This window comes from Tupaia chinensis, unplaced genomic scaffold (genome assembly GCF_000334495.1).
Source record: "Tupaia chinensis unplaced genomic scaffold, TupChi_1.0 Scaffold000453_2, whole genome shotgun sequence".
In the NCBI taxonomy this organism is placed as follows: Eukaryota; Metazoa; Chordata; class Mammalia; order Scandentia; family Tupaiidae; genus Tupaia; species Tupaia belangeri.
In genome coordinates, this window is record NW_006159961.1 from 12,965 (window position 1) to 26,635 (window position 13,671).

The window sequence follows — 13,671 nt, forward strand, 5'->3', positions numbered from 1 at the left end:
TTTCCCTTTGTCCCTGGAGCACCTGGATGCTGTGTTGCCAGCACAGAAAGTCTCTTGGACTTGGCCTTTTAGCTCCCTTCCACTTTCTTGTTGCTCTCTCTTATTTCATAAAGGCCGTGACTTCTTGAGGGCACTAAGCAGGTTTCTCATAAAACTGTATTATGGGGCCAGCAGGGGGTGCAGAGGTTATAGCGCTGGATACCACATGGCTGACTCTGCAGTTTGAGTCATGGACCCAGTGACTTGAGGAACATGCCAGGTGTGTATGTGTGCATGTCTAGGATTGGGGGGAGGGGGGCAAAATGGAGGAGAAAGGATTGTAGTATGACCATCCCCCCATCCCCACTTCTGTCTTTCTCTGTCTCTCCCGTTAGTACACATGCCTTACGGCAAAAATCTAAAAAAAAAAAAAAAATTAAATCATAATAAATAAATAAAATTTAAGATTTTATTATGTTATTCGTAGCAAATAATTTTCATTTTTTTAAGTGAGGTTTTGCTAAGTAAATGTAAGTGGAGATATATGCCTAACAGAGGGAAAAACATACGTACAAGTGCAGAGGAGAGAGCCACTGCATGGGGGCAAGGCTGGAAGGGTGATGTGAAGGGGAGTGATTAACCTGCTCTGCGCAGTGATACGGTTGCACTGGATATTAAGGATTGGAAGGCTTGAGGGCGAGTGGCTGACAAGAGCTTGGACAAGGCCCAGGAGATGGAGGCTCTTCTTGCTGATCTGACACATTCAAATGTATTTTCTCAAATCAGGTGCATAGGCTAAGTGACATCTTCGGATTTACCCCTGTGGGAGATGACAGAGAAGGGAGGCCTGGAGATGATGAAAATATGAAGGGAGAAAAAAAGCAGGGCTAATGAAGAGAGAGACAGGAAGAAGGAAGAAATAGGAGACCTAGAGGACTGGGCAAGGGAGCACCATTCTCGGAGGCATTGGGAACGTGTGGAGAGTGGGCTTTGGGGTAACCCTCTTGGTGGATCTCTGCCTCTGCAGAGGGGTCCGCAAGCCTTGGGAAATCCTGGCATCCTTCCCCAAAGGCTATGAAATGATCATGGAATATCTGCTCCAGAGGCTGACTCCACACCAGAGACTGAAAGGCCAGGCGTCCAGCCACAAAACAGAGATCTCTCCGTTGATTGTATGGAGGGGACCAGCAGAGGGGTTTGGGTGCTGGGGAGGGGAACCCCTGGGGCCCTGCTCTGGCCATCTCGAGCTCTTTGTGCCTTTTTGTTTGAATGTCCTTAAGACAGAATCTTGGGGTGGGTTGGAGGGAAGGTTTCCCAGTTGACTTTGCCCTGTCAGGGAGACAGAAGAACTAGACTCTAGTTCTTGGGTGCTGAGCTGAGGTCTGACAAACACCCCATCCACTTCCTAACTCTCAAGGATGGCAAGAACAAGACAAATTCTGTGAATATAAAAGGAAGTTGAGGCAAGGATATTCTAGAAAGTACCCTTTCTCTTTTGACTCTTCCCCATTTAGACTTCACTTGCCCTAATAGCATGGGTTTGCTGGGCAAGGACACCCTGGTGTCTGGTTGGGGAGATTTCCTGATGTGGGACCTCTGAGCTGAAGAGAGAGATGCTAACGCCCCCACCCCTCCTGACCAGGCGACCAGGGCCATTCACGAGCTCTTGCTGGAGCCCAGCCGGCGGATGGAGGTGCAGACCTTCTTCTCGTCCCTGTTCATGGCCCTGCTCTTCCAGAGCTCCTCTCTCGTGGTTAAAGGAGATACTGAAAGTCTTCAGGATTGGCAGCACATAACCGAATGGGTGGACCCCATCAGGTATCTTTGGCCCATGGGGCAGTTTGCTAGCGACTGTGTTCTGGGGCCTATCGGCTTAGCACCTCACCTGGCTTGGTCCCAGTCTGCGGGGCCTGAACACCCTCATCACACCCTCCTACCAGGGCAATTAGTATGTCCCCTCACATCATTTCAGAGTCTTCCTGGACACAGACTTTTTCTTTAAATCAGGCTATTTCAGAGTCTTCCTGGACACAGACTTTTTCTGGAAATCAGGCCTCGCAGGCTGAACCAAAGTGAAATTGGTACCGTAGAAAAACGACACGCCTACATCCTCAGACCTGGCTCTCTTCTGCTGGCTTCCCGTGTTACCTTGGAGACCCATATCTCTCTTGGCCTCGGTTGCCTTGTTAATAGACATTAGGTTGGGTCTCTAAGGGGAGTCCCACCCCAAGAGGTTCATGATTCTAAGGGAGGGCAGGAATTTGGGCAGGTGCTAAGCGGGGAGGGGGCACAGCTGGTGGGTGACTCCCTGTCTTCCCAGTTCCACCGTGGAGGCCCTGAAGACCTTAATGCGAAGTTCTGGGTATGGAGAGCATGTGTCTTATATTCAGAATCTCGGGGGCTGGGAGCTGCTCACCGATCCGGAACGACACTACGATGGAGTCATTGTGCTGGCCAGGTAGGCTGCACCTAGCCCCTGGCTGGAGGACCTTGCATCCTCCTGGCCGTCTCTGTGGCCCAGGCCTTGGGCCTCGTCCTGAGCCCCGAGTTCTGGTCGCAGGTCCCTGGCTGTAAAGAACTGTTGGCACAACCGCCCCATCTTCAGCTTCATCATCAGGAGCCTCCAGGACCAGGACTGCGAGTGTCACCTAACAGCGCTCGTGTTCCTCACAGAGGTGATGGGCTCTCGTTGGGAGGAGGCGGGCAGGTGAGGGTGGTCCCTCTGGAAAGGGGCTGTACCCAGGGGACACTTCCAGGGAAGGCCGCTGGGGAGCTGGGGAGGACTGACTGATTGTCACTGCCTCAAGGAAGGGCTGGGGGACAGTGCTAACAACCTGAAGTCACGGGCTTTGATTTCCCCTTGAAACTCCGGCAGTTCGACTCTGCCCTGACCTTAAGGAACAATGGCTCTTTCCTTCAGCCACCTCAGTCTCCATCAGCCCTTTCATATATATGCATGTTAAAGTTTATTTCTCCCATGAGTAGTAGAAACAGAGATACAGATATTGCTCCCCCATCGGGGTCTTCCCAGTCTCAGTCAGCCCCAGCTCAGGGTATGTGTGGACCCAGCACATGCAGGGAGGTCTCCAGACAAACGCAGAACCTCCCACGTGGGTCAGCCTTGCGCGGCATCGCCTCATACTGCTGTACGACCTTCAAGCTCTGCTCCGCCTTTGAAAGCTACTCTTTGCCCAGCACCCCTGACTGACTCAGCGTAATTCAGTTCCCCGGCAGAAAAATAAAAATAGAGGGAATTTAGAATATATGGAAAAGTATACCAGAAACGATACAGCCACTGATAATCATCATTAATAATTGCAAAGGAGATCACCTTCGGGTATTTGCCTGTATGGAGAGCTGAGAGAGAGAGGGAGAGGGGAGTGGAGGTCATTGTCTGCTAATACCCTGTTGCTTGCTCTCTTTAAGCATCTTCCTATGTCATTACACGGTCTTTGAAACGTTCATTTGAGTGGCGATGCGATATTTCATGGCCGAAATGTTTTCTCATTTATGGACACTCCGTTTCTAATTTTACACTATTATATTAGGTTGTCAAAAAAGTCATGGTGTATTTTTGCATGGAAAGACATAGAAAAATACATCGCGACTTCTCCAACACACGAATAAATGACGCTGCCGTGAATCTCTCCATGGAGAAGTCTTTGCTCATGTTTCATATTAATTCTGAAATGTTAAGTAGAATATATGGAAATACGGGTCTTTTATGACTTTTGATGCTAATGCCAAATTGCTGCTGAGTCAGGTTGCAGCAGTTGACACTTCCACAAGCAGTGCTTCGGAGTGTTTCAGAGTTCCTGGTTCACCACGGCTTTAAATAGGCTCCTTTTACAACATAAGGTCACCCTTATTTTTTTAGAAGTCAGGTGCTGGGTTACTTTTGAACAGAGCCCCAGAAATAGTTAATAATACAGTCTTTTTTTTTTTTTTTTGAGAGGTTTTTGCTATAGGGTGTGTGCGCTCACCAGAAAGACACAGAGAGACAGAGACAGAAAGCGAGAAATCACCCCCCAGGGAGGATAGCCATGCCACAATCCCTTCTCCTCTGTTCTCCTCTCGGGATCTTGGGCACGCACACGCATGCGCCCAGTGTGAGTTTAAGCCACCGGGTCCGAGACTCGAACCGCGGTCGACTACATGGGTGTCCAGTGACATAGCCATTATGCTAACTGCTGGTCCCGATAATACGGTCTTAATACTAGGTTATAAACAGATACTATCCTTGCATGGGTAACAGGACTCTGCATCTTGTTGGAGGGTGCTCGCTGGTATGTGGTAACGTGTACATGTTGGTACGAGGGTGCTGAGATACGTATTCAGGGATGTTGGCAAAACTCCTGTGGAGGTGAAGGGACCGAGGGCATGTAGGATATAGACCCTTGGCCGGAGGGAATGCCTTAGTGCAGTAGCTCAAACATTGGTGCACATCATGTCACTGGGCAGGCGGTTTACAGTGCAGCTTCCTGGGCCCTCCCCCAGAGACTGGGCTCGGTAGGCCTGACATAAGGCCCAGGAGCCTTCATCTCCTAAAATAGCCCCAGTGGTTGTTTGAGTACAGGTGTCCTTAGACCCAGCTTTGGGAAGCCTGAGAGGGCAGTGGTCACATGGAATGGCTGTCGCAATCTTAAAGCAGGATTCTGAAGCCTGGCCACATGGTAGACTCCTCCAGGGAGCTTTTAAACCACTCATGCCACACCCTACTCCCAGTCCCTGCCTAGTTATCTGTGTGAGTTGGTCTGGGCTGAGGTCCAGGTATTGGTTTGGTTTAGATGCTCCCAGGTGGAAAGGTGAGTTCTAGAACTAAAATGAGGACGGAGAACCACTCTGGAAGGTCCCTCAGATGTGTGAGACCCAACCCAAACAAGCGGGCCCAGAACTGAGCATTCACTCCTTGGTCTCCCTTACCGGGTCTGCAGGCTGCGGACTGAAGGGAGGGCTCGACACACTCGGGAAAGGGCTCCAAGGGGCTCCTTCACCTTCCCCTGGTCTCTTGTATTAGCAACCAAATATGTATCCACGTCCACATGCAAAGTCTCTGTCTCGCTCAACCAAGGACATTGCCATACATGTTACTGTCAACATGTTATTTCTTAGTTCTTATATATTTCGCTTTATTCCCCCCCTTGATTCCCTATCTCTCTCCCTCTGCCAGCTCCCCCCGTTCTCCCACATTGGCTCTGGTATATACAGTTGTTTTCCATACCTTTTTCTTTTTTCATATTTTATTGATGAACTAAGGATCTTAATTAATTTAAAGGCCTTCAATAGCAAGCACAGCTGATATATACATATTTAAGAATGCATGTCTGACTTTAGGCATAAACCTCAGTGAGTAAAGTGAACATACTATAAAGTAGCACCTCGCTGGGGCTATATAGCTTACTGCAGTCACTAAATAGGTGTTAATAGGTATTTTTAATGCATTTTTTAAATTTCAAAAACGTTTTAGTTTTAATAGATCAAAATAAAAAAAAATGTTAAGAGAAATTTGCTTAAAACTTAAAGCCAGGAAAAAGGTTAGGATTTAGTTCAAATAGTAGGTTAGATGAACCTATCGACAGTTCAAGACAAAAATCCTTAAATATGGAAATCAAAGCATTGAAGAAAATCAATCATGTTTTAGTCTAAAGTAAAAAAATTCAATTTCATTAGTTCAGACTCATGTAATTAATCTCTCCTCTATTGAATTTGCAGTGTTGCTGTGGTCGGATCTTTCCATTTAAACTCTGGAATTAACATTCCACTCCGGACTTGGGGCCAGCAGGTGGCATGGTGATTAAGGTGCTAGAATTCCCACATGGCTGGCCATGGTTTGAGTCCTGGACCTGGCGGCTTGCTTTCTCACTCCCCCTCTCCCTCTCTCTCCCTGTCTTTCTCTGACAAAACTCGTGTGAAAAATACTATTAACAATAATAATAATCAATAAATAATTCTTAAAAAAAAATTCGACTCTGGACTTGTCCCTACCGCTTGGCTGGCCATTCTCTTGGCTGTTTCTGTACTCTTATTTCTGTCCGACTTCAGGTTTCCTGGTGTAGCTCTCCCTCGAGCACTTCTCGGAGAGCTGGTCTGGTGCTGGTAAATTCTTTCAGGCTTTATTTATCTGAGAATGTTTATGTCTTGAGAATGTTTTTGTCTTTTTTTCCCATATGAAAGATAATCTTTCTGGGTATAGTATTCTTGGTTGAAACTGTTTTTCACTCGACACTTTGAATTTATTTTCCCATTCTTTCCTTGCTTGCATTATTTCTGATGAGAGGTCCAACGTTAGTGTTATGGGATATCCTTTGAAAGTAACTTGACGTTTCTCTCTTGCCAATTTCGGTATCTTGTCTCTGTCTGTGGTTTTGGTCAATGTGGCTATGATGTGCCTCTGGGATGATCTTTTTGGGTCAATTCTATGTGGGGTCCTTTGTGTTTCTTGGGTTTGGATATTTGAGTGCCTCCATAGGTTTGGAAAGTTTTCTTCCAAGATTGCATGGGATAGATTATCAATACCCTCATTAGTTTCTTCTCCTTCTGGGATACCAATGATCTGAATGTTTGGGTGTTTACTGGTATCTAGTATTACTCGTATGTTATTCTCATTTTGGGGGGTTATTTTCTCAGTCTTTTTGGTGAAATTTTCTAGGTCAGAGGTTCTATCTTTTACATTTGAGATTCACTCTTCTGCATGATCTAATTTGATTTTGATATTTTCACGGGAAGTTTTGATTTCCTGTATTACAGCCTTCATCTCTAACAATTCTGTTTGATTCTTTTTTGTGATGTGTATCTCCTCTTTCAGATTTTGAGAGACCTTCCTCACCTCCTGGAACTAGGTGTCTCTTTTCTCCTGCATCTTCTGGAGTTCATTGTCTCTATTCTCTTGCATCTCTGTTAGCTTTGTCACTGTGAATATTTTAAATTCTTTATCTGAATTTCCATGAGTTCCCTTGTATTCTTTGTGGAGGAAGAGGAGTTGTTCTTTTCCATTAGAGGAGAGATATTTTCTTGGTTTCATATTTCTTATGCCTCTGTGGTGGTTTCTATCATCTGATGGATTATACATTATTTCCTGACTCCTGGCTAGACTGGGGAGCAGGAGGGTGAAGTCTGGGCAGAGGATCTTCGGTAGCTGAAGTTCCCACCAACTTTTTTTTAAAGGAGAGATTTATGTATAGAGTGTGTGTGCTTGCTGGAGAGACCGAGAAGCAAGAAATGACCCCCCAGAGGCATGGCCATGCTGCAATCCCTTCTCCTCCACTCTCCTCTCAGGATTTTGGGCACACATACACATTCACCCAACATGAGTTTCAAGCTACCGGGTTCAGGACTTGAACCATGGTCAACCATGTGGGAGTGCAAGTGACGTAACCATTACACCATCTGCTGGTCCCTTCCCACAAACTTTCTGAAGTCCTCTCATATTATCCTCTCTCTGACTTCTTTTCCTTTTCTAACAAGTCGGCCATTCTGACTGACATATGCTTTGTAATGTTCCTTGGAGCCATTGCTTCTCTACTCCAATCCCTGGCCTGGCCCAGACTCTCCCTACCTGTGCTTCAAGCAGCTTCAACACGTAACATGTGGTCTCACTCCCCTTGGGGCCTGTCATACCCAGCATATCTCCCGTGCTCAGCATTTCTGACCAAGGAGGTCCTCATCTCAAGTTGGGTTAGGATTCTGTTGCCCTTCCCTTGACCTATTACACGCATTCCTACATGTTTTTGTTTGTTTGCTATAGGGCATGTGCACTCAAACAAGAGAGACAGAGAAACAGAGAGAGAGAGGGAAAGTGAAAAAAATCAACCCTTGTGGGGATAGGTCACACAGCAATCCCTGTTCCTCCATTCTCCCCTTGGGATTTGGGGCACACATGCACACACACCTCGTATGTTTTTTAAGCTGCTGTGATCCATACTCAAATCGAGCAATTAGTCATGTGGGATCCAGCCGCCTTAATCACCAAGCCACAGGTTAACCCCTCATTCCTACATTTTATCTTCATTTTATTATACCTACATTTCCCTATTAAACACACGCACTTTCCTTTCAAATCTGCTCATTGAAGTTTTCTCTATTATTCAAGTTCCTCTTAAGTTCCATCTCCTCTTAGTTCTATCCTCTTAAATTTTCTGGATTAATCTTTTTTTGGGGGGGTGGGGGGAAGAGGTTTTTGCTATAGGGCGTGTGCGCTGCCAGAAATACAGAGAGAGACAGAGAGACAGAAAGCGAGAAATCACTCCCCAGGGGGGATGACCACGCCACAATCCCTTCTCCATTCTCCTCTCGGGATCCTGGGCACACACTCACACGCGCCTGGTGCTAGTTTAAGCCACTGAATCTGGGACTCAAATCGTGGTCAACTACATGGGAGTCTAGCAACATAGCCATTACATCATCTGCTGGCCCCAAGAGTAATCAATCTTAATAATAAGTTTTGACTAGCTTTTAACTTGTGCCAGTTGTTACTGCCGTGCAAGACTGGTGTGCACGTCTTTGCTCCCTAACTAAATTGTTAGGATTTTTGAAAGTAGAAGGCATTTCTTCTTCTTCTTCTTCTTCTCCTCCTTTTCTTCTTCTTCTTCTCTTCTTCTTCTTCTCCTCCTCCTCCTTCTTTTTAGATTTTTGTCATGTATGTATACTTGTCAGAGAGACCCAGAGAGAAGGAAAGTAAGAAATCACCTCTCAGGAGGATGGCCATGCTGCAATCCCTTCTTCTTCATTCTCCTCTTGGGATTTTGGGCACGCATGCACATGTACCTGGTGTGATTTTCAAGCCACCTGCTCTGGAACTGGAACCATGTTTGGCTATATAGGAATCCAGCACCTAATCCTTGGCCCCAAGGGTATTTCTTACTTTTATCTTTTCCAGATCCCCTGTCAAAGATGCCCAAGGGAAACTTACAGAATGACTGCATGACTTCTGGAATGGGAGGGTGTGGATCCATCCTCTTCACCCCCCATCAATTCTTCCAGATCCTTAAGAACACTTCTTTACAAATGAGTGAGAATCTAGGTTCGAAGTCATTGAGGATTTTTTTTCCCTCCCGTCATTTCGGTTTTTCTTGGTCTCCTCTCTCCAGCTGCTACAGTGCCCAGAAGTGGCAACCACAGTGGATGACATCGCCACCCACATCCTGGCAAACTGGTTCACTTGCGAGGAGGTGGCCACAGTGAAGCTGTTGCTGCAGGTGGCAGAGATCTTCGCGAAGGACAGACACTTGGTAAGCTGGGGCAGGGGCCAGGGCGTGCTCTCCACAGATGACCCTCAGGGAAGGAGTGGAGAGGCTGGTGTATGCAGTCGTAGGCGGAGCGGGATGCACTCTTTGGATCTGACCGAGAACATTCTTGGGAGGCCAGGCCACAGAAGACACAGGAAACATTCATGTTCCCGCCTTCCATAAAAGGCTCCTTGAGGAGGTTTTTCCGATGGGTCATTGCTCCCAGATGTACCTTCCAGGTCTCCTGAAGACTGCTATCATCAGGGAGGGGAGAGGCGGTGGAAATGGCACCCTAAGGTCTGGCAGAACCTTTTGCTGTGGAGGATGGAAGGGACCTGCCCCAATGCCCTTCTGGGCAGCTCACTGCCACCAGCTCCAGGAGGAGATAGCCGTAGAGTGGACAACCCCTGGCTGCCACCCGAGCGGCTGGGCTGACTTGAATGAGAGCCCTGGGCTTGGCAGGTGTGCTCCCCCCGCCCCGGGGGCTGAGCAGTTGCTGCCGCGCAGGTGCGTCGCCTGCGCATCCTGCAGCCCTACGTGCTGGGCCGCTGCTAAAAAGCCTCGTGGTTGGGTGGGTGGCCCCACCCCCCCGCCGGGGCTGAGCAGTTGCTGCCGCGCAGGTGCGTCGCCTGCGCATCCTGCAGCCCTACGTGCTGAGCTGCTGCTACTCGTCGAGCAACGACATCGTGGTGGAGACTTTCCGGGTGCTGAAGAGCCTCGTGCAGCACCTCGGCTGGCAGCAGTCCTCCTCCTTCCTTATCCAGCTCTCCTTCTCGCTTGTGCCCTTCTTCGAGGAGGTGACGGTCTCTGGGGGGCATCATCTCTGTCTCTGTCTAGGCGTCTGTCAAATGAGGAGTTGGGAGGAAAGCTCTCAAAAGGCCCTTCTAGTTAGAACCTGCAGCTCCCCTGTGGGGCCGCTCTGGTCCTGCTCTTGCATTGCGATCATAGAGGGGGTGATGTGGCTCAGCAAGGGAATGGGGAGCATGCAGGTGGAGGGGCTGGAGCTCGGGGCCGCCCGTCCTGGGTGCCCGGTGTCTTCAGCATGTGTGCGTCTTCCCACCCAGGAGTCCGAGTACCTGCGTCTGACGGCCTTTGAGATCTACGGAAGTCTCTTGGCCAAGATCAAGAAGAGTAACCTAGTCTTCCCCCTGAAGCACCAGGTCCTCAACTTGATCATCCTTCTTGTGCTCCACTTGAAGGATACGAATAGCAGGGTGGCCGAGGTGAGAGCCACCATGGAGCCGGGTCCCCAGCACCCCCATTCAAGGGGCAGGTAGCTGCTCAGCCCGATAGCAGGTGAGGGCCGGGGCACACGGCTGGATGAGGCTGAGGGAGTCAACTAGTCCCTGCCCTTGGAGAGTTTAGTAAGAGACTAGAGGAGGCCAGAGGCTTGCACCAGAGTCTCCTCTACTCCCTACTCCCTGCGTGGTCACTGATCCCCAGTGGAATACCAGGGTGTGATGGCGCCAAGGATGACAATCCCTGGAATGGCCCCAGTTCTATTCCCTGCTTGCCGTCCTTGGCTTCAGTGTCTCCCCCACATGCTGCTTTCCCACACTCCCTTGCCACTGAGTGGAGAGGATCCCTGGGCAGGGAACTCCCCTGGGACTGAGAGGCAGTGCCAGGAGGCAGGTGGGTGGTAGACGGGAGGGCCTGGGGCTGGCCTGTGTTCTAGAGTAGACAGGCCCAGCTCTGAGCCCAGGAGACCCAGGAATGTGAACCACAACTCGAAAACTTAAAAACTGGCCAATTTGATTTGTAACAGAACACCTCGTTCCACAGAGAGGACCGCTTTGCCACTGCTGAGGCCCCTTAGGTACACCAGAAAATGCTGCTGACCAAGCCACCAATGGGGACATTGTCTTTGTGGGGCAGAGTCCTGCCTGGCCAACTTAGTGGCCATATTCTCAATTGAGAACAGGGGCCAGTCCACTGGGCATTAAGACTTAAGGGAAATTTTTTTTCAGAGAGACTGTTTTGCTCATGGAAAGCCATGGGTGTGAATAAGGCTGAGGAGGGTTGTCCTGTCACTCTGGGGCTCAGTGTCAAGCCACAGCAACTGGAAGGTCACCAGACTGTGTCCTTAATGTCCCATTGGAAGGAAAAGGGCTTGTGTGTAGAGCCAGTCCTGGACCCCTCCTGAACTCAGGACCCCGTCAGGTCACCGGAGTCCCCATCCCCCAGACTAGCCTCAGTGCAGTCTCACCTCCCTCTCTGTGCAGCCTGCACGTCCCTGCCCCAGCCCCAGCCCCAGCCTGCAGCTCCCCTGGCTGAGCATCCTTGTCTCTCCAGATCTGCCGGCTCTCCCTCTGTGACACAGCAGCCTTCTTGGGCTGGTCAAAACTCAGAGCAGTGTTTGCCAAGAAAGATGTCTGGACCATCCTGCAAGGCCTGGTAAGCCAGGTGCTTTCTCAGCCTCGCCCGGGCAGAGGAGGCAATGTCCCTAGCAGCCCAGGGACTCTTCCTGCAGCTCTGGGGTTCGCAGTGCCAGCTGCAGCAGCGGCAGCTCAACCTGAGATGCTCCTTGAGCACTGACTTTGTGCTCGGCACCTAAACGTGGCTCCTGCCCTCTCCTTGCTTCCTGAGTTGAAGAGCCAGTCATTGAACTGTGGGAAAATAATATTTTATAAGAGATAGATACATTCTGGGCATGGATTACTAGAAACGAGTTTTTTAAATTAGATTTTTCTTTTATAGAATTATTTAATTTTATTATTATTATTATGAAAAATTTTGCTATAGGACACATGCACTTACCAGAGAGAGAGAGAGAGAAAGTGAGAAAGCAAGCCACCTGGTCCTGGGCTTGGACCAAATTTGGCCATGTGGTAATCCAGTGCCCTAACCACCATGCTACCTGCTGGATCCATAAGCAAGGTTTTGATTGCTGCAAATATGCATTAGAAATGGGTGTGTTTAAGCCAGCAGGTGGCATGGAGGTTAAGGCAGCGGGATCCCACATGGCCAACCATGCAGTTTGAATCCCAGACCTGGGCGTTTGAAAACATGCAGTTTGAATCCCAGACCTGGTAGTTTGAAAAATACACTGGGTGGGACCAGCAGTTAGCGTAATGGCTATGTTGCTGGACTCCCATGTAGTCGACCACAGTTCGCGTCCCGGACCTGGTGGCTTGAAACTCACGCCGGGCGCGTGTGTGTGCGTGCCCAAGTACCCGGGAGGAGAATGGAGAAGGGATTGCGGCGTGGCCATCCCCCCTGGGGGGTGATTTCTCACTTTCTGTCTCTCTCTGTCTCTCTGTCTTTCTGGCGAGCACACGCGCCCTATAGCAAAAACCTCTCCCCAAAAAAAAGAAAAAAAAAAGAAAGAAAAAGAAAAACACACTGGGTGCGTGTGCATGCATGCTCAAAATCCTGAGAGGAGAATGGAGGAAAAGGGATTGTGGCATAGCCATCTCCTCTGGGGGTTGGTTTCTCACTTTCCCTCTCTGTCTCTCTCCAGTGAGCATATGCACCCTATAGCAAAAAAGAAAGAAAGAAAGAAAGAAATGGGTGTAATTTATTTCATCATTTTGACAAACCAAAACACCACCCCTCTAGTTCCGTGATTCCCTCCGGGGACAACACAGCCCACCCCCGGGCAAGAACCAATCAGTTGTTTGGATGAAAGAAAGTGGGCTCCCCCAGTAGTTAGGAGGAGCAGGAAATCCTGCTTCTAGACAGTGTCTGACATTTGTGTTGGCAAGTATCTTGCAACATAAAACATCATGTGGAGCAACTGAACAGCAAGACGAGCCAGCTGCTTGGGCTCAGACTGCCCCAGCGCTGTCTCAGCAGGAGGGTGCAGGCGGGAGCTGGAGGTGAGCCTGGGCCTGTGGTTGAGCAGGGGATGCAGCTGCAGCCATGTGCCCTGGCAAGCCCCCCGCAGGAGACCGTGTAGGCACAGCATTGCCCTGAGGACCCCAGGAAACACCATCCAAGGATCTCACAAAGGAGACTAGGGAAGAAAATAGGGAAAAAGTCAGAGGACAGGAACATGAGGGTCATGGTCACCTAGGAAGGATGCAGTTTCAGGAGGCCGTGAGTGGTCAGCAGTGTGACTGTGGTATGAGTCCAGGACTAAAGACTGGACATGCATTTTGGATTGGGACCATGATAACCACTGCTGGCCCGTGCCAGTTGAGGTCAGTGGTGGGAGGAGGAGGCTGTGGTACCCGAACCCAAGGGGTGTTTGGATGACTTCAAAAGATGGAGGAGGTGAGGACCAACAGTTAGCATAATGGCTATGTCGCTGAACTCCCATGCAGTCGACCGTGATTCGAGTCCTGGACCTGGTGGCTTAAACTCATGCCAGGTGTGTGTGCATGTGTGCCTAAGATCCCGAGAGGAGAACGGAGGAGAAGGGATTACGGCGTGGCCATCCCCCCTGTGGGGTGATTTCTCGCTTTCTGTCTCTCTTTCTGGAGAGCGCATGTGCCCTATAGCAAAATAATAACAATAACAATAATAA

General features: G+C 49.3%; 1 protein-coding gene across 1 annotated transcript in view; it reads left to right on the top strand.

Annotated features, from left to right (window-relative positions):
• Nucleotides 1-13,671, top strand: part of LOC106735601 (maestro heat-like repeat-containing protein family member 7) — a 38,057-nt gene that overhangs the window by 12,499 nt on the left and 11,887 nt on the right. Inside the window, exons 12-19 of the mRNA XM_027774558.1 lie at nucleotides 1,007-1,151; nucleotides 1,622-1,797; nucleotides 2,300-2,437; nucleotides 2,540-2,654; nucleotides 9,066-9,206; nucleotides 9,824-10,000; nucleotides 10,268-10,426; nucleotides 11,496-11,597. Of these exons, the coding sequence (XP_027630359.1) occupies nucleotides 1,007-1,151; nucleotides 1,622-1,797; nucleotides 2,300-2,437; nucleotides 2,540-2,654; nucleotides 9,066-9,206; nucleotides 9,824-10,000; nucleotides 10,268-10,426; nucleotides 11,496-11,597 (1,153 nt within the window). The remainder of the gene's footprint in view (nucleotides 1-1,006; nucleotides 1,152-1,621; nucleotides 1,798-2,299; nucleotides 2,438-2,539; nucleotides 2,655-9,065; nucleotides 9,207-9,823; nucleotides 10,001-10,267; nucleotides 10,427-11,495; nucleotides 11,598-13,671) is intronic.